The 21,144-nt window shown below is 43.8% G+C and overlaps 1 protein-coding gene across 6 annotated transcripts in view; it reads right to left on the bottom strand.

The window, feature by feature from the left end:
• Positions 1-2,670: 2,670 nt before the first annotated feature.
• bcorl1 (BCL6 corepressor-like 1) overlaps positions 2,671-21,144 on the bottom strand; it is a 38,309-nt gene continuing 19,835 nt past the window's right edge. For 3 of the 6 annotated variants that reach the window (XM_058649503.1, XM_058649501.1, XM_058649504.1), the window contains exons 2-12: positions 15,498-15,589; positions 12,816-15,392; positions 12,423-12,555; positions 11,564-12,055; positions 9,256-9,443; positions 8,796-9,056; positions 8,527-8,693; positions 7,770-7,915; positions 6,845-6,922; positions 5,259-5,433; positions 2,671-4,428 (exon numbers count right to left, since the gene is read on the bottom strand). In XM_058649503.1, the coding sequence (XP_058505486.1) occupies positions 4,023-4,428; positions 5,259-5,433; positions 6,845-6,922; positions 7,770-7,915; positions 8,527-8,693; positions 8,796-9,056; positions 9,256-9,443; positions 11,564-12,055; positions 12,423-12,555; positions 12,816-15,392; positions 15,498-15,503 (4,629 nt within the window). In that variant the 5' untranslated portion in view covers positions 15,504-15,589 and the 3' untranslated portion in view covers positions 2,671-4,022. Of the gene's footprint in view, positions 4,429-5,258; positions 5,434-6,844; positions 6,923-7,769; positions 7,916-8,526; positions 8,694-8,795; positions 9,057-9,255; positions 9,444-11,563; positions 12,056-12,422; positions 12,556-12,815; positions 15,393-15,497; positions 15,590-20,573; positions 20,891-21,144 lie in introns of those variants that run through there. The other 3 variants (XM_058649505.1, XM_058649502.1, XM_058649500.1) reach the window with 3 other exon arrangements.

The following is a 21,144-nucleotide window of genomic DNA, read 5'->3' as shown; positions in this document are numbered from 1 at the left end:
CTACAACTAACACTAAAATTAATAAAAACTCAAATAAAACTAATTTTATTTTAAAAACAAAAAGTCAAAACTAAATAAAAGGACTTTTAGAGCTTCAACATCAAACTCCAACACTTTTAAAATCTATTTAGTGTATGTGTGTAATAATTATACAAGAAAAACAAGCCACTCCAACCACATGTACTCTCTCACTCCTGCGGGGGTCAAAGCCCGGATAAACACACAGCAGAGACCACCTCTAGTAACCTCGTGCACAGGTTTACACTGTGGCTGGGACCATCTGTGCGACGATGAGGCCCCGGTGAGGGGGGAAAGAAAGTGTCTGTCACTTCACAGGACAATAAAACAGTCACACAGAGGCACCAAGCAGGGACCACGTTCTCCCTGAGAAAATGTACTTAAAAACAAAGGGTAGATGAGATCAGCAGCAAATTAAACAGAACACTCACTAAATTCACACGCTCAACTGTTTGGTCTAATCAGTTCAGACTGAGCATAAGAACGACGAAGAACGTGTCATGGTTTATGTTAAAGTAATGAGTATGCCACTTTATTAGGTACACATGTACAACTGCACCTCAAACGCGGGCATGAAGACATGGTCAAGACGACCTGCTGAAGTTCAAGCCGGGCACCAGATTATTTCCATAATCGATTAATCTGTGGATTCTTTTATAAAAATTTTGATAAGTGTTTGTCAAACCTGGAAATGTTCTCGAACATCTTGTTTTGTGCACGATTCAATATGATTCACTTTTTTAATGATTTCTTTATGTGGAGCAAAGAAACCACATTTAAGAAGCTAAAACAATCAGAAATCTTGTTTTAATCATGAAAAAAGCTTCAAACCCATTCATCGATTATCAAATTAGTTGACGGTTAATTAAGTAAATCAATTAATAATTGCTTCAGCCCTAGATGGGGGATTTAAACAAATACTTAATAGATTTCCATTTAGCTTTGTATTACGTGCTCAGTGACACTTGGTCACTTGGTCCGAGGCTTGAAACCGCAAGCTAATTCCACACTTTTTAGACCCACTCATAGGTTGCAGACTTTTCGGGGGCTGTGGTGCCGGAAGTGACGTAACTCTGTACCCGGGTCTGGTGTAAGTACACCCTGGGATCACGTGATAGGACTTGTCAACATGGCTGTATCAGAATACTAAATACTAAATTGTTTCCCCAAGCTAGAAATCCCTTAGTTTTCACTATAATAGAGGATTTTAAGAGAAAGCTCAGAAAAGTGGAAGAAGATACGGCTTCTAAGTATATCACGTACAAGAAACAACTCGATCTCAGGGAAAAGAGCACACCGAGGTTTAGGGTTAGGCATGGAGAAGAAGTGAGGTTAGGGCCAAGATGGTAAGGCCATAATAACAAGTAAAAAAAAGTCTATATTTTTAATTTTTTATATATAAAGGCTATATTTCGTAGGCGTCGACGGTCATATTGTTCAGTTAAGTCCTTGGTCCTTCACACTAGGACCCTCAGTAAATCACTTGATAATCCTAAACGCCACACGTAGGTGGGCGGGACCTCATTCCAAGAATGTAAACAGTGTCCGCCATCTTTGCTAACAGTTAAGCTAACAGGACCAAGTGTCACTGGTGGGCACATAACAAAGAAAAGAATGAAGGTATTTCTCAACTCAGGGTAAAACAGAGGTTTGGAAGCACAATTCTTTCAAAAATACTACCCCTGCTCTAGTAATTAAAAGCTAAATGCAAATCGGTGAAGTATTCCTTTAAGTGACTTTCATGAATGCGGCGCTGCTCGTCAGTGCCAGAGAGGATATCTAGTGGCAGAGTGGCAGTTCTCTGAGTGGAAAAAGGCCCGTGGATGCCAGAGGTCAGAGGAGAATGACAAAAGACAAAAGACGATTTCTAAACACACAAGTTAGCTTACCTTGAAGCAGATGAAGCCACAGCAACAGGAGACCTCACTCGTGCCATGCTGTTGGACGCACTGTGTCTAATAAAGTGACTGTGAGTGAGTGAGTGTAATCGATCAACAAAAGCACAGTTTAAAGCTGCTACTCTGAATGTCATACATGTCGTAAATGCGCTACATTTAGAGGAATTATCACGTATATATGAGTGTTTATTCGTCGGGGGGGTTGGCACCACTTTCTTTCCCAACAGGAACAGCTGCCTTGCAGACTAAACAGAAGCCACAACATGTCTCACATGATGCTGCTGCACGCTGGTATTTGGCTCTGTTACTTTACTTCGTCAGAGCAGAGCCAAACAAGTTGGTCACACGGATCTACACGGACAATTTCAAGTGTTTTCCCAACTTTTTTCACATTAAATGACATAAGTAGTTGAACCTGCATGAGATTTGTCACGAGGTATGAAGTCGAATGTGTCTAATAGTGTGTTTTTTTTATAATGAATATAATGTGACATGGGATTGTAAGAGTCAGTCAAGTCAGAATTTGCACATTTATGCTGACTGAGGTTAGATTAAAACACATACCGAGTCTCTGTCTCTGGTTCCCTCTAGTGGATGAAAGTGAGATTACCAGTGATGCAGCTACCTTTTCTGGACACCACTCTGACTCTAATATCTCAGATATTTTGTTTATTTATCCAGTAACTTTATCCAGTAACTGCCTACACATTTAATTGATGATTACAAGTGGACTGAAAACACAAAGAGATTGAAATATGATTCACAATCATGCTTTATTCTTGTCGATTTCTTATAAAAGAATCAAATAAAAGGCTCGTTCAAGATCTCGCACGCTCCTCAGCCTGTTCTTGTCTCACGGTAACCCCCATAACTAAACTATACTTTTTCTTTACACCTTCAAGTCTCTTCATCTTAAATATCTTTTTTTTTATTAGTTTGTGACTTCAAAACCAAAACTTCATTGATTGTCAACACAAAAATCTATTGTACAGTAGCACCAGTACAATAAAACTGTACTTTAGCTGTTCTGAAATACTGCTTTTTTTGTTTGTTTTTCTTGAAAGAGGAGGAAAATCTCAGAATAAAGGGATCCTAATAAGTACATTTTCAAAAATGAAGCACCAAACATACAAAGCAATGTTTTCTTTTTTTCCATAGATAGAGGCTTGTCCCGATACACAAGAGGTCAAATATATTAATGACTATTAAATTAGGCAACAACAAAACAGTGTAAGTAAAACACTGCAACACAAAAGCACTCCAAAAAGGATCTGGAAACACCACAGCGGGGACGTGGGAGACAGTCGGGCTGCAGTTTGGAGGGCCGACGTTTTTCCTCTGAGAGAGATCCACAGGATTCTGTATCAGTTCAGGAGGAAAGAAAAAAACACGACGACTAATGGAAAACTAACGCATGAAACACATGATTTTCTCGCAGGCTTTTCTTTGTGAAATAAGGAAAACAAACAACCCTAAACTGTTCAGTCAAACTAGCCGTTGAAGTGACGTGGGAAAGGAAATAAAAGTTGATGACGTTATGTGCCATGGTCTCCACGTCTCATCACAGGTCCACAGAGAAACCAAAATCTGAGCCGACGGTCTTCGCGCAAGAGTCCACCAAGATAAAAGTCTTGGATTATCTCCAAACAAAAAAAACAAAGAAACAAAAAAAAAACACTTTCCCTCAGGAACAAAGTCAAACAAAAAAAAAAACCATAATCCTTTTTCCTTGCCACAAGAATCCATATATATATATATAACCAAATGTGGTACCCCTGATGGCAAGATATACATATACACTACCATGTACATACCTAATCCATAAAAAAAGGTTTGCTCAATAGTTCTCTTATATTCAAATATACCTTTATATAGGAACCTGAAAGCTGCTATTCCTGCACTGAGGAGGTCCGCGTGATCCTGTAAATCACGTTCTGTCTGAGGTCAAAAGTTATATTGGCGGAGTGTCGAGTCATTGTTGTCGCTGAAACTGAATCCCGCCGAGCCTCGCTTCACCGGACGGAGACGGTTTTTCCCTTGAGCTGAAAAAACGTGGGGGACAATCGAGACACTTGAACTTGGAGTGAGTGTTTTGCAAGAGAGAGGCTATCGGCCGCGAGGCTTCCCCGTCTTTTTCAACGTCTTTCCCTCCTCCACCTCCTGCTGCTGCTCGTCCTCATCATCGTCTTGTAGGACGTGAATGGACGAGCCCAGAAGTCTCTGGAGTTCTGGTACACAGCGAACCAGATCCATAAGTCCCTCCTCCTCCTCCTCCTCCTCTTCCTCTTCTTCCTTCTCCGCCCTCTCCTTCTTCTCCACATCTTCCTCCTCCTTGTTTTTGCCTTTGTAGGGTGAAGCTAAAGCAGAGCTCACCTGGCTGACTGACACCTGTCTCCAGAGCTCGGCGCGTGGCAGACTCACCACCTCCAAGTGCGGGTAGCGCGCCCGGAAGATCCGTGCCGACATCTTCAGACGCTTTAGGACGTCTGTGAGAAGAAACCAGTTGCAGAAGCTGCGAGAGAGAGAAAGCGCGTTATTAGCCAATGGTCCCCACACGTTAACATACTCTTACTGTTTGGCTGAGACGTTGGTTTGTTTATTTATGTTGTTTTCATACTTTCTACAGTATTTTATTGTATGTTTTATTGTTTTGTTTTTTTAGGTCTAGTAGGTCTTATATTTACATACGGTACAACTCGGCACGTTTTTATTTCTTTTCCATTAAGGTTCAAAAGCGAGCTGAGACGATACTATGCGTGACGTCGTCAAACTGCCGGCCACTGATTGGATTGGAGTGGCGGCACTGGAGGAGATGCTGCAACCGAGACAAGAATCGAACAGAACAATCCCGAACTGTAGATCAATTAAAGAGACTTAGAAATCCTGAAAACACATCCGCCCACGTTGAGGAGGTCCTACAATAATGGAAAAATCTTTAATCTGCAGATGGTTTTACAACAGCTCAGTCTCCAATAGTGATGGGACAATATCTGATATCATCGTCATTGTGATAAAAAGCACTTACAATAAGTGAATCAAGGTGAATTTCTGTTATTGTGACGATCGTGAAGGAAGAAAAACATTAATATTGCACATGTAAATCCATAATATTAACTCTCCGACATACAGGGGAGCTGCATCTTTCCCCGTGACTTATTGTAATCTATTTAAATTAAAAAAAATGTTTGTATGCAACACGACTCAAAAAGTAAAGGGGATGTACAGTAGGTCATGCCGTGTTCTGACACTGTAGAGAACTCTGATTTTAAAAATGTTTTATTATGTAAATGAACACATTGTGAGGATTTGGTTTAAGAATGGCCGATGTTTTCGCGAACTCACCCCTGTGTCAGTGACACCTGGACGTGAAAGCAGGGCAGGAAAGGCTCGGAGGAAAACTCGAACGTGAGACAGTCTCTGTCCGAGTCGTCATGTTCACTCTTCACTGACGGATTCTCCTCCAGCTCCTGGTTCTGCTCAGACAGGAGGAAATCCCAGCACGGCTCCTGCTCCGTCTCTGTGGAGACAAGTTCACCAAGTTCAGGAGAAAAAGCAGTGGACACACGAGTACACGTGGTTAGGACTCCCTCTAGTGGACGATTACGGGAGTTTTTAGGGTAAAGACGCATGTGTGTCGAAAACAAACAGGAAAATTCAACTGACAGGAAACGTTTGAGTGAAGGAAACACCTGCAATGAGACTGACCTGATTTAATGAGACTGACCTCATTAAATCATGTTTTACTACCATTTTATTGCACAAAAAAAAGACTGATGCTGTATGAGGGCGTATATGTGCTCTGAGGGTGGGTGGGTTTGGATAATTACACCCACTATGTGAAAATACAATAAACAAACACTTTTTTGTGTCTGATACGATACAATATCATAAACTCGAGTATCTACTGATACCGATATTAGTCCGATACAGTCATTTCAGACCATGTATGGAACTATGAAGCTGTTAACAACACATTTATGCTGAGTCATTTCAAAGACATAATTCTCCAACTGTGTGAGGCCTGCGAAATATATGATTTCCCATCCCTGAAACAAAGTTGAAAAAAAAGAACATTATAATAAGAAAACCATATGCAGATTATTTGTAGGTTTTCATTGTCTACCACACATTTAAATAACTTAGAGACTTACATCTTTGTTCTTAGGCACGTTCAAGACATAAATCAATAAATGTGCTCAGGAGGGAAACTTACTTCTTTTCTCCTTATTATTATCATAACATAATTATAATAATAATGAAAATAATTTACATACACAAAAGTCTCGCACAAATTCATATAATTCTGATTAAGAAAGACTCAAAACACAATTCTACTGCTAAAAAAAACCCCTGTCTCTTATACAGTTTGCCCTTGGGCTGGTGGTGTTTACTCACAAACGCTCCCTCAGTCAGGTCTGATAGTACTGCTTGACAGAGCTCGTTTCCAGCAAACAAATAATGCGTTGTTTTTTTTGTTCACAGAAACCAAACAAGAGGCAAAATGTCACAGCATCGGAATGTAAAACAAACATATCCGTCTCAGATTTGGGGATAAAGGATATTACATTTTCCCCTAAAGACATCACGTCTCCTTTCTCTCTTTTAGCTCTTTTATTCAAATGTAATCATGTTTTTTTTATATATTTTTTTCTCCCCCCTCTCTACTACATAACCGGTTCCCTGTGGCTGCTACACGCGGCTAAACAGCTTTCTGCAACCCAGTGGCCAAGCCTGAGTCCAGCCAACCAACGAGCATCCATTTCCCTGCAGGAACCTGTTCGCTGCTTCAACAAGCCTCGACTCGCCTCCACTGCCAGCAGCGGAGGAATGAGCTCACGAGCAGCTCATTTACAAACAGAACCTTTGGTTGAGGAAGACAAACAGCGCAACAGGGCAACAGCACGACAGCGAGACGGAGGCGCTCTTACCAAACAGGGAGCTGCCGTAGAAATCCCAGGGTAGAGTGGAGTCCTGCTCAATTCGGCCTTCCAGGTCGGTGAAATATTCTGTGGAGAAAACAAACGAAAACAGTGAAGTCTTTTATGATGGGTTTTTTTTTTTTAAAACCCTGATTTATGATAATAAGAGGACAAGACAAGACATTAATGCCCGTCCCTTTTGTCTGGACCAATAAAACATTTATGAGATAAGTGGGAAAGCTTCTGCAGTTGTCAAAGTCTAAAAGAAAAATACATAATAAATATTTAACTGAAGTTTCACCTTGACTTTCAGATTGGAGTCTGTTGTGTATCTGTCTGTGTTCTGCAAACTTAGAGAGAAACTGAGCTACATTACACAGAGCATCTACAGTAAATCACGGATTAATCACAGATCAATAACAACCCGGTTTTCATTAAAAATGTGCGCTATATCTTCTTTTTTGTGTGTGTTTCCATCCACTTCTGTTGAATGTACACTGTGTAACGCTGAGAAAGGTTTATTGGCAGATATTGAATATAAAGTATACGTATATAATCGCTAACTAAAATAGTTTGGTTTTCTATGAATAAGCCTTTTAAATGCACATAAGACTTTCATCCCGTGCACCTCCGGCGTACAGTTGGGGTGCGTTTCACCCTGTGAATGCGGGAAACACTTCTGCCCACACGAATCTGACTCATAAAGCGAGGGAAAAGGAAGAATTCGCGTCAGAGAGAGAGTGGGAGAACAGTGTGGAGAGTTGTAAAAGAATGTTTACGTCCTTTTTTTTCTGAGGTATGTGAAGGCCACCGTCGTTTCGCTGGAAAGACGAGTCGTCATTGTTATTGTTATTATTATTATGTGTAAATATTATGTGGGCAGCGCCAGCGCTCAGACAGCCGGGCGGTAAAACTGTGAAATGAAAAGCCAAACCTGTGAGGAAGGTCTTCATGCTCAGGCTTTGTGCCAGTTTGATCGGCGTGTGTCCAGAGTAGGTCGCCAGAGTGGGGTCAGCACCGTGGTTCAGAAGCAACCAGACGATCGGTAGATTGTCGCTCGCTACTGCATCATGAAGGGGTCTGGAAAACACAGAAGAGGTGATTTTTAAAAAGCAGGTTCATCTGCCAGGTCACAGACGGAAAAGCAACACGTGCACATAAACGGCCATGAATGATGGCCGAGTTCCATTTAGCTTCTTTAGTGTCATGTGCGCTGTGTTTTTTGTATTTCTCTCTCATTTTATCTGCATTGTATGACATTAATGTATTAATCATTATTATTATTTATTTATATTTGTCTTTATTTTTCTTTAAATACTTTCTTTACGCTCTTTTTTTTCAGAATTCAAATATCACAACAATATTAGTAGCAAATTAAATACTTAAAACGGATCATGAAATATTAACACGAGTGTGTCAGCGTAATATAGGACTGATGTGAGCAGAGACGTCGTTAATGTGCTTTTCCTGCTGAAACTATATAAATGTTTGCTACTTTTTAAAAACACAACATTTTAAATATTCAAGTAAAAAAATAAATAAATCAAAGTCAGTTTCTATATCCCTTTTTCAAATATGATCATTCATTTGCTCAGTGAAGACAAGTGGAATGCACATTTTGATAATTATATGCCGTTTGCAAATAATCAATAATCAATAATAAGCAATAATCATGCACAGTGCAGCCTCACCGTGTCCCGTCCTGAGCGCTGCAGTTGACATCGGCTCCGTGTTTCAGCAATATCTGGACAATCTGAGTCCAGCCCCTGGAGGAGGCCTCGTGCAGGGCCGTGTAACCGGCGTTGTCGCGCCGGTTGACCTCCCTGATGTCCTTCTCGAGACAGTACTGGACTACGTCCTGCGCGCGCAGAGAGGGGTAAAGACAGACGCGCCGTGTCACTGAGAGGTGCGATGCTTCATGTCAACAAGTGCCATATGAGCAAACCTGTGGGATTTTTACCTGATAGCCCAAACGGGCGGCGCGCTGCAGCAGCGTCTCCCCGGCGTTTTTATTGACGATGAGCCGGCGGACCTCTGGAGGAACGGGTCTTTTAGGCGGTGACTCCGAACCGCTGCTTCTACCTGATGAGCCTCTCTTGGAGGGGGAGGACGGCAAGCTTTTTGGGGCCGGTGGAGGGCTCTCTGTTCTTTTTACATCAGCACTGTGGTCCAGGGCCAGTGAGGCACCGCGCTTACCCAAGCTGCTGCGTTTGGTCTTTGTCTGAGACACAGATTTATCGATTGATTAATGATGTAAAATAAATGGTGAAATCATCAAAGCGTTGCCGCCATCATACATGTAACGAGCTTGGCATTTATCTGCCACAGGGGGGCACTGTAAGCTAAGATAAAGATAGTACACTGTACCTGCTGCTCATCACTTCTGTGGTGACTTTTAACACAACAAGCAAGCATCTCACCTTCTGCTCCTCACTGTCGCACAGGTGCTTGCTCTTGAACTTCCTCTTCCCTGAGGGTTTATCGTTGCACTCGGGCGATGTCTCACTTTCCTGGTAGCGGACAGACCCTGAGCGAGTGAGCGAGGGTCTCAGCAGAGGAGGCTCCGGGCTGGACGTGACGGGACTCGGACACGGCTCCCTCTGCGGACCTGTGAAGACAAACGGGATTGGACGTCGGGTTGAGTTAGGGCTGAAGAATATGGCCAAAAACATTTATGAGGATTAAAGAGCTGTTGTGATTGGAAATGGATTTTTTTTGAAAGTTGCCTAAAAACAACTTAAAAAAGCGGTAAAATATTGTACTGATATAATGAAGCTTTGTTATAATGCCACAGAAGAAAATTATACGATGATATATACGGTTATTTAATTATGGTCTAGCCCTATTTAGGCTGATATCAAACAGATAAAGAATAAATGTTTCACCACCATACAACACAAAAATTGACCCTTGTGTACTGATGATGCTGTGGAGCAGCTTTATCCTTTTTCTCATTAGTGAAGCCTCACACCGAGCTTGGAATACATATGCTTAATATTTTAATTACATTTTTGGACCCCCTTCATGTTCTATGCTGTAACTAGGGATCCACTGTCTGCAAGCTCCTGTGCCGTGCAACAACTTCTCCACTTATACACCTTTATAATAATATGTGTCACACAGTATTTTACCGGTGACATGGAGAGATTTTGTCTCTCTCTCTCTCTCTCTCTCTCTCTCTCTCTCTCTCTCACACAGACGCTTTGACATGCCCACCGTATACAGAGCGGACACAATTTTCAGTGTCCAAATGTTCGATTATTCCCTTTCCAGTGCACTGTAAATCCTTGTAAACACACAACTGCATTCTCCTTTAGATCAGGTTTAAATGACATATCCACAGTAGTAACTGATATATTTGATCAAACACACAGTAGATGAGTAATATCAAAACCTTTATCAAGTGTGTGTAGCTCAGAGGATAATAGAAATTATGTATTTAGGTAAAATATTGATCTAGTTTGGTCTTGTTTATATATTTAATCTAAAAATTCAAGCTACCCTCAGAGAGAGAGAGAGAGAGAGAGAGAGAAAAAGACCAGTAAAAATATTCCTGCTTTTAACTGGGAGAGCGTCTGAGCTTGATGTGATGATGAAAAACAAATCTACGAACTAATGGTAAATTAGTCTCTGTGATATTTCCAGTTCTGAAGAACCAAAGACACAAGTAGCTTCCAGTTCTGGACGTTTCTATCGCAGCTATTGTCAGCACAGATTCATTCATCAGATTTGTTTTTCTTCTTTAAAAAGAATGAGTAATGCCTTTGGTCTAAGGAACATCCGAAATAATAACTCCCATCACAAAACAACAGCATGAACATGTTTTGTCAGTTATTCTGGTCAGCAGCCAAAACAAGAAGGATGAATGCATCATAATAATACTAATAAAAAAAGAGCAAGTCAGACAGAAAAACCTAAATGTATTTCTGAGAGAACAATTTGACATTTTTACGTGCTCTTCTGTCAGAACAGCTGTCCAAAAGTCGAAGTTATTTACTTTTATTTTACAACAATATAAAACTAATCCTCACACTTAAAAGCTGGTGTTGGATGATGTTTAAGAAATGTTGTTACCAGATTACTAACAAAATTAATCCCTTTATATTTGGAGTTCATTGTAAAAGAGGAAAAGAACCGGAAGATCGCCGGTTCAAATCCTGGGTTGTTCGGTGCATTTGAGCAAGGCACCCAATCCCCCATTGCTGCCCAGGTGCAGATTAGTGCTGCCCACTGCTCCTGTGTGTTCACTACTGGTGTGTAAAAACAATGGGTTCAGTGCAAGAGGTCAAATTCACAATCACTAATTGGTGTTTGTGTGCAAAAAGAGCTCATTCTGATTCTAATTCTGCATGCGGTTTCTTATTGGTGAATCTTATCATTGCTTTTTATGCTAAGCAGCGCTTCTCCGCCAGGGCAGACCGAGTGAAAGGTTGTGATGTCTGGGCAGGAACTAAGTGGTTTGCATGTCTAACGTTTAGAGAGGCAAAGTAGAGATAAATTAGAAGCGAAACAACGTGTTACCGTCACTGTGGCTTCATCGTTCAGGCTCTCTTCTAATTCTTTCAGTCAATGTCAATCAGTTGCTCATTCATCTTTTCATTGCAGCCTTAAACTAAAGCGTGCCAAATGTACACAGTAAGGGGATGCTAAACATGAATGTGACTTTCACTGGTGAGTAACAGCCACATGTGCGATTAAAGCTTGTGTTAGATGAAAGAGCGACTGTACCTGTTGGACTTCCACCGTCTTGTCTCAGGGAGTCAGATCCTGCGACGTGCACTCCATCTTCAAGCCTTTCCCTCTCAGTGATGTAGTCCCCGGTCTGATACTTTTTGCTCCGACATCGCCGGCGCTTCTTATGCGCGGGTGTGTCTCCTTCCGCGCCGCTCGCCTTGCTCTTGCTCTTGCCCTGATGTTCCTGCTCTGGCAGCGGCGTTGAACGAGGCCTCCCTCTTGGACGGCGGGCAGGCGGCTTGGGAACGAGAGGGGGTGACGGGGAAGTTGAAGGAGGCGGAGGTGGTGGAGGAGGAGGAGGAGGCATCGGTGGGGGTGGAGGGGAAGGTGTTGCGAAGCCCCAGAGGTCAAGTCGAGCCTCATCGACTCGCCGCCGTCCTCTCCTCAGCCTTGGGAAGGAGCTCTCCGTGTCATTACTGGATGCGGTGGAGTTGCTGAGCGAGCCTGGGGTGTCTACACTCGCAGGACTGCTGCTGTTTCCTGTTACTGATTAAATCACAATAGACCGTTACACAAACACACAGGATTTTTATGCACGCGAGCATGACTGAGACATGGAAAATGCCATTCAGACACTATGAGACATCCTCTGACTGCCAAATACACAGCATCGACAAGAATCCCCCGCCTGACTGCAGGCCCTTTTATCTCCCGAATTAAAAACATTAAGACGCTACGGTAATCCGACACGAGCTATACGTGTGACTTAATGCATCATTAAAAGTGTGATGAATAGCAGAGATTTCTGTGTGCCGTGAGATTTAAGGGCATTAAATGTCAAAGATTTAAATACACACACATCCAAAAAACTCCAAACAAAACAAAGAAAAACAGCAAAAACCAGAGACGATACCTGTTTTCTTCTGGGTCGGTTGCTCAACCTTGTTGGGACTGATCTTGTCCTTCAGTGCCGGCTCTTTACTCTGAGGGTAAAGTTTTCTCGCAGGTAGATTCTGCTCCGGCACAGGTGCACATTTCTTCTTCTGCTGAAATGCACAGGGGGGACTGTGAGTGTGATGTTATTGATCATACAGCTTCCATGAAACGGAGAGCATCTGACGGGCTCAAAATAAGCCCTTGGAATTTAAATAATGAGTTACAGATGAATCTAATGAAAGGGAGCACTGTGTTGTTTATTCAGAACTTAAAAAAAAAAAAAAAAAAAGAGATCACAGCATTAAATATTATTGTAAAGGGAATACATAGGAAATAAAGGGGATTTTGAACCACACTTAAGATAACTCACCTTCTTTATACAGGACACTTTGGTTGGTGTGTTCTCCGCGTCCTGCTTTTTCTTTCCGGCCAGCTTCTTTGTCAGGTCCGTAGGTGACTTTTCCTTTGCTGGCGTCTTAGGACTGCTTTTCTTTTGTTTGATGGGAGCAGCTTTTGCTTTGGCTGGCGACTCCTCTTTGGTTCCATTCGTTGTTTTCTTGAACTTGTCGCCCCCTGCTCCACACTGGCCTTTAAGAATAGAGGCAACCATGCCCTCTAATTTTTCACTGGGAGGACTGTCTAACGCCCCACTTTCTTTCTTCAATATCTCCCCCTCCAACACCTGGGCTAGTTTGCTTTCCATCCTTTTCTCATTTATTGATGCATTGCTCCCAAACAGATGAGACTGGCTGGCCGGCTTTGAAGAGCCCTGCTTTATTTGTAGTCCCGTGTGTTCCCCCTGAGTGGTGTGTAACTCAGTATTATTCTCCAAAGGCTCGGTGGTGTGCGCTTTCTCGTGCCGCTTCGAAGTAAAATCCCCTTGAGATGCCACACCACGCCATTTATCCACAGACCAGTATGGCGGGTATTCAAAAGCAGAATGTTTAGATTGTGTTTCATGGCTCCCAGTGTTCAATACATCAGCTTTTCTAGATGCAACAGGCGGCGGCGCCGGACCATTGCCCTCCGTGGTCAGTGCAGTTGTTTCCAGAGCTTGTTGCTTTGCAACAGATGTAAGTTTAGACAAGGGAGACTTCATTCTCTCCCACTTATCATCCTCAAGATGGGACGGGCTGTGATGAGTACCCTGAAACTTGGATCCTTCTGGAACTGAGGTCCCCTTGTTCTTTGGGGATCCATGCGTGACTTTCCTCTGAACAGAGGCGGCTTGGTGAGGAAGATGAGACTGCTGTTGCCAAGCAGGACTGACAACACTGGCGGAGAATGGCACTGCTGTTTTGCCTGGTCCTGACTTGGGGTGAATCTGAGCGTTAGCAGAGCTCGACAGGGCGGCTGATAGCGCTCCTTTAGACGGACAGTTCTTACTTATGGATGTGCTGGTGTTTTTAACGTGCTTGACACTGTGAGCATGCTGGTTGCCCTTCATCAGACAGGATGGCTTCTTTCCCCCTGAGGCCAGATGCTCTCCTTGGTCAATGATGGATATAAACTCCTGCTTTGCAAAACTCTGAAATTCATCCGCAAACGTCCCTGTTCCATCTTTGCCCCGCAGAGTAGACGCCAGTATGGGACTCGCCACACCTACATACGTCCCGGGGATGTTCTTTAAAGAGTCTTGTGAAGATGCCTTGCCCCAGGTTGGTTTGGACTCTGGGACCTGGTGATTCTGTGTTTGCTTTTGATGAGACCCGTTTCTGTGGGTATTGGGTAAGATGGGGTATTGCACCACAGAGCTATACGTTGCATGAGTCCTTTTTGAGTTCAGAAACTCTCTCTGATTTGACTCAGTGTTGAGAGGGTCCGCCAGAGCAACGGGAGGAGGGTCAGCCGTGCATTTTGGACGTTTCGATTTAGCGGACAAATCGAGGGGTACGTCTCTCGGTTCGATGAGAGGAGATGTGTGCTCCTCTGAAGCAGCGGGGAGTGAGGTTTTGAGGGAGCCAATGGCTGCCTTGTCTATGCTGTTGACTTTGTCCACATGGTTCAGCAGCCTGCTTTGCGAGGTGATGCTGGACAGTGCAGAGCCACAGCAAATGGCAGCTGTGGGGGAAATCGTGTAGTGGGTGGGTGCTGCAGAGGTTAACGATGGGTGTTGCAACGGCAGGGCAATAGCCGGCGACGCTACCACTGAGGCTAACGACTTATGCTCTCCTATAGTTTTGGTGTTCTTGCTCGACGAATGGTTAGATTTAAGCTTTGAGGCGGACGTGCCGGCTTTTTTCTCTGCAGCCGGAGTCCGGCCCACCGAGAACGGATAGGGAAAGGTCCGTATGAGACCCGAACTCTGAGGCTGAATTTCCGTCTGAAACTGATTGGCCATGGCCTCTCTCAACGGCGTAATCTGACCCAATGCTGGTGGTAGAGTGATTTTACAAAGTGGGGAGGAAAAGTTAGTGGGGGGAAGGAAGGCAACGGGCTGGGCTGGTTTAAACATGGCAGAGCACTGAAACCCAGGAGGGACACTCTGCACCGGCTGTGTTTGCAGGTGTGATTTCTTACTGGATGTCAAACTGCCGTGACAGGGGTTAAGTGAGTCCTCCCGGCTGACTTTTACACCACTTGACCACTGCGGTGTGGGGAAGACACCGACACCATCAGACTTGAGTTTAGTGGCCTCTGCCCTTTTGTCTGCTCTCTTCTCTGCGCTGCTGAGGGCTGAGCCTGACATTGGTACATTATTGGGCTGGTGAGGTGAAGAAAGCTCAGGGCTGTGGTTGAAACTGTTCGTGTCCAGGCAGGCTTTGGCCGTCTTACAGTCCGTCGTGGGAGTGGTCTTGTTTTGCTGACTGAGGGAAACATCTCCTCTAAACTCCGGGGGTAGCGTCTGGGGCGGATTCCCCACCATAGTAGTGGACGATTTGGTTGGAGCACTGATCTCTCTGCTCACCGTGCCTCCATCCCCTACATTCATCAGTGTAGGATCCACCTGAGTGATGAGAGGAGTCAATTATCCCAGTGTTGATTAGTTCAAATGAAAAAAAAATATACCCAATCCAGTAACTAACTGTAACAATAGTATGACTAAAATTACCTGCATAGGTGTTTCTTTAACACAGCATGCCTTAGGGAGTAGCTGAGTCAGTCAGGTGAGAGGTTTCCTTGAAATTCAGTGTCAATGATATGCTGCAAGACACAAAGAAAAGAAAAAAGCTTAATTTAATCACTGCGATTGTGGTTGTTTCAATTTCAGAAAATGCCTTTATTTATTCCTTCATGAATGACTGAGACTTATTATGTGCAATAGTAATTGATTTAGAGGAACCAACACTGAAAATGAGGTGGATGATGTTAGGATTTCCTCGGCGAGGGGTAAATCAAGTTAACCGAATGAAGTGAGGTCGCGTGATGAACATATTTATTCTGTTGTTCCCTTTAGTTCTATTTAACTTCACCATGAATACTAACAATTTGTCAGTGTTCATTGATCCGGGAAGTGAATAATCTTTACGGAAAAAAAAGGGGTATTCAGAGGGTGAAATTAGACCTAATGTATCATTTGCAACATGGAAGGATTCTGAGCCCACAGGTTCCTGGCAGAAACATGTAAAAAAGCCACACTTCCTAAAAATACCCTTCACATCAGACCTTTCCCTTTGTCCACAGCTGATTTTCATCATCTGTCTACAATATTTTTCAAATGAATCTGTCCTCTGGAAGTTCTGGTATTGGTTGACAACAATTTCTTTCATAGTGCAGATGGAGACAGACAAATCATCCTCAGACATCCGCACCACAACAGATCTACGGCCTCACTCATCACATCATACAGCATGTAATACAAGATATTATAAACAAACACTGCTCTGAATAATAATCTGTGTCTTAAATCTTAAAAAAAACCTACTGTATCACTGTCCCAGACTCTATAAAATGCAAATATTAAACATTTTAAAAACTTTTTGACATGAGTTGCCTCGTCCCAGTCTCAGTTTATGAATGAAGGCCTCGCGATCACACACCACACTTGTTTAAGTGGATAATTAGGCCATAATAAACATAAAAGAATTCTGGTGCATACACAACTAACGCTGAGACTTGAGGGGTGAAAACCATGCAGAGAAAGTTTTACCCTTGCGAAAAAACCAAGCCTTCTCTTGCCAAACTCGGCACATACATCATTCTGCACAGTGAAGGTCAGACACCGAAGTCACTATAAGAAGAACACATTTCTGAGTGGACAGGGACTTAAAATTGTTTTTACCAAGTTTAATGTAGTTCTTTATTGGAGCTGAAGTAGACCCTGTGTGGCCATATATACACTGAAAAAAAATGCAAATTAATACTAGATGAGACTCTGTATCAGCAGATTGTTAGTGCTGGGGGGGTTGGGATGAAATGACCCTATGTTTACAACAGAGTATGTATATGTATATATAGGGTCTTTCCTGATAGGCTCACTCAGTAATCATCAATCAGCTGTGACTGCTCAAATGATCTTAAATGAGTGAGTGGCAGCCTCTGTGTTCCGACTTGATGAAGCCAAGCGCGCGAGTGAAAAGTGGATGAATGAACGTGAGCAAAAAGGTTCTGTTACTTGAGTATATAATTAAGGATTATCTATCAGTGGACGGTAAATAAGTTATGATCGCAGCCACCTCCGCTAAATGCAGTCTTAACGTGGGCGTCGTGCGATAAACACATGTCACTGTTATGTCAAAATTAGATGCGACATTCCCACCTCTCCATTGAACACTCGCAGCAGCGACGTGAAGGCCTTAAAACAGCAGCATTCTGATTTTCACATCCTGTGGCACCTGAACTCTGAATGCAAATGAAAACTCCACATACACACACTAAAGATCAGTGGGGGACAATAGTTCAGTTCCGGTATGAAAATCTCACTTTGTGAGAAAAAGTTTTCAGATGGATATACAGTCTATGATATGGGTGTGTCTTAGTTCTGAGCAAACAAAACAAACATATAGTTAATTATTACTATAAATTAAAACCATAGGGGCTTTGAGAAATCATTCAAATATCACCAGGAGATACAAAATACACACATTATGAGAAAAAGAGATATGCGGTAAACTGCTGAGCAAGCAAGCAGATCGTCATTCTTACAGGGGACCACTGACTGCTGTAAGTGATTAGGATTACTTGGGTTTCCCTGAACACCACACTGTTTGAGACTGGAAATCATAATAATATACCGCAGCACTACAACACGTAAGATACTATTTTTACCTACGCCAAGGAGCTCATGTTTTTGGCCCCATTTGTTTGTTTGTGAGCAGCATAACTCAGAAAGTAAAGGACAGATTTGGTTGAAATTTTCTGGGGCTGTAGGTTGTGGACCAAGGAGGAAATATTTAGATTTGGCTGGTGATTCGGATCCGGAAATTGGAGCTTTTGTAAACAATTGTCAACCTTGCCCAATAGATACACTGTGGGAAACTGAGCAGCCTTGGCGGAAGTTAGCGCTTTCTTTAGTGATATCCACTGAGGAGGTTATGTTTTTGGCCATGTTTTTTTTTTGACCTTTGCTGTTAAGTTAGATTACCGCCATTGGGAAGAAATAGATTTTGGAAGTAACACACACACACAGGTTTGCACAGGGATTCTGCAATGACTTTTCATTCATTTGGACAGCATTAACCATAACCAGTTAATGCCTAACCCGAACCTAAACCTATAACCACAATTCAAATCTTAGCACTTCACTTAACCGGTTCCTCAGAAATTAGGTTCTACCTCATTAGGACAAAAGCTTGGATGCCCTTTCTCTGTCTGTCTGTGTGTGTGTGTGTCTCACCCTCCCTCTCACACACTCACACACATCCATCCATCCATCCATCAATTTTCTACCGCTTAATCCTCCACATGAGAGTTGTGGGGGGCCACTGGTGCCAATCCAAGCTGAAGGAGCGAAAGGACAGTCCATCACAGATCAATTTAGAGTGTCCAGTTTGCCAGAGAAACCCCACACATACACATATCTTCTACCGCTTTATCCTCCACATGAGGGTCGCTATGCCAATCTAAGCTGACATAGGCCCATATTGCATGTTTTTGGACTGTGGGAGGTAAAACCGGAGAACCCACACAATACACAGTTAAGGGTAAATGCAAAACAAGTATGCAAAGTTCCTTACAAACATCACACTTCAGAGGTGACATGAAAAAGATGCAATTAATCGAGACCAATCACAGCAAATTCTGCGACTAATTACACAAAAAGAAAGTGTGGATTGACAGCCCTGATATTATACGGCTGGAATAACAAATGTGATGTCATCTGAAAGCAAACATTTGCATCACTCTCCTGTACACACACACACACACACACACAGCGAGAGAACAGCTGTTATGTAGGTGGAGGTGAGCGCAGGCGAGCGCATCTGCAACTACATGAGACGAAAAGGAACCAGGAACGAAATCTATGTCAAAGCTTAGGGAGGAGGGGGGGTAGAAATCGCTTCACACAGTGCACAGGAGTCCGTGAAACCCCCCCCTCCAACCCCCCGTGATGATGAGTGACACAGCGGTGTCTGCTCGCACTGTATCTGCGAGGATCCAGCAGCAGCACACGAAGACGACGCATCGTCACCACCATCGTCGCTGCATTCATCAACAACAGTTACTCACAGCAGCTACTTTTGTCTTTGTGCTGCCCGTCCTCCGCTCCTCTCTAATGGAGGCCGATGAATGCGTGAAATGAAGCAAATGAATGGAGGAAAAAAAGAAGAAGAAAAAAGTCCAGCAGCCTGACATTGTTATTATTATTATTATTATTATTATTATTATTATTAACAGACTCGGAAGAAGCCCACAAAACGAGCCTCTTCGTCTTCCCCGGTCTGTTTAGCCCACACACGACACAAAAGACACACGTCCCAATGTCAAATGTGAATAAGTGCACATGCGTGTGGAGACACCGGGGACACACCGCAGAAAGGAGGACAGCAACAACAACAACAACAACACGTTTAAGTGGAAACTGTGGCGAGCTCCGTGTCTCTCTGCAGGAGGAGAGGAGAGCGGGCTCTCGGCTCTCAGGTGCCCCGTCCCTGCTCACACACCGACCGGACAGCGAGTACGTAACATCAACGGAAACGTGGAAATGAAAGTTCCCAAGTGAGACACATGTTTATCGGGGGGGGGGGGGGATTAAACCAAAGAGGCAGCACAATGTACCACATCTTAGCCTGGTGAGATGAGTCAACATCAACATCAAAGCAAACAAACAAACAAAACTCACAACAGACTCATATATACTTTTAATTTAGGCGTTTAATGATACGTATTTAAAAGAATAACTAGAAGAAATAACCATAAATTAATCCAAACACCTTCACCTACAAACAGAAGCGTTAATGTCTCAAAAATAAAAACATGACAAGAGCGAGTTAAGGCCTGGATAATATACGGTTTGGTAAAAAACTGTCAACGTGCACATAAATCAACAGAGGAGATTTGTCAGGTATAGATTCACAGCAGCAGCAACTACAGACAAACACGAGCTACAACCACCTCAGCACTTTTATCACATTTAAGCCACGTTCACTCACTGTTTTTATTCAAACAAATGAGTGATGACACACACTCACACACACGAGAGCAGAATCTGACTGCATTGACTTCACTCGCAAACATGACATAAAAAAGTAGCAGGCCGGACAACTACATAAAGCACGGGGTGGGTGAGAACTTCTCGCGCAGGCTTGTGCAGCCGGAGTGGCCGCTGACCACCACCACCACCTCCGGCTCGGGCTTCCAGCCTCCAGCTCCGTGCGCATGCAGCGGAGTCGCAGCGGAGTCTCAGCGGAGCCTCCGCGGAGCCTCGCAGCTCCCGGTGCTTTAACATGTTGAGGCAGGGCTGCTGTTATTTATCCCCTAATAGCGCGAGGTGCTCCCGCCGTATATCGGCCCTTTCTTTACCGGACTGACTGACTGAGGCACTTCGGTGTTGAAAGGCATTTCACCGAACCACCCCACCAACCAACCAAGCCTCTCCTCTCTCTTCGTCCCCCCTTAAGTCTCCTTCTCTCTTTCTCTCCCCCTCCTCTCTCTCGCTCTCTCTCTCCCTCCTTCTCTCTCTTATTGAATAATTCCCGAGCTAATCGGCCGGCGAGATAAAAAGATGTCTCATGACACAAACACTTACGAACCCGTTCGTCCAGATGGCATGTGAACGACGCACAAGCGCGACTCCGGTGCGGCCGCGTCTGAGCCTTTTCGCCTCTCCGCCGTCCGTAGGCTCTTCACTGATCTCGACGGTTTTCGGTTCTAAAAGTCCAGAGGGGGGGCGGGAGAGAGGGAGGAGGAGGGGAGGGTATGAGGAGGAGGAGGAGGAGGGGGGGAGGTCGCCAAGACAGTCCGTTCCGTATCTCCAGTCTGGTGGGAGAGTGAGCGAGAGGAGAGAGGGGCAGAAGGGTGCGCACGGCAACAGCATGGGAGATGTAGTGCTCGCGTATCCACGCCCAGGGTTACGCGCTAGACAGGCGGGGAGGGGTGAGCACTACAGGTTCCGGCATGCACTGCGAGCTCCCAGCCGCTCAAGGGGAATTGGGGATCGCGACCAAAAGAGTGTAACGGTGCGCTAAACTGAAACGGGGCTATCGGGCTAACGAAGTGACAAAGTGCACGTTATTGCGGCTCGCGGTGGTCAGTTAAGGCGTGTTTGTGTCTCAGAGGCAAAGTCAGGTTAGTTTGACCGGAGTCGGCTTTCACTGCGG

Source organism: Solea solea, chromosome 14, assembly GCF_958295425.1.
Source record: "Solea solea chromosome 14, fSolSol10.1, whole genome shotgun sequence".
Lineage (NCBI taxonomy): Eukaryota > Metazoa > Chordata > Actinopteri > Pleuronectiformes > Soleidae > Solea > Solea solea.
This window is presented reverse-complemented; position numbering and strand designations above follow the sequence as displayed.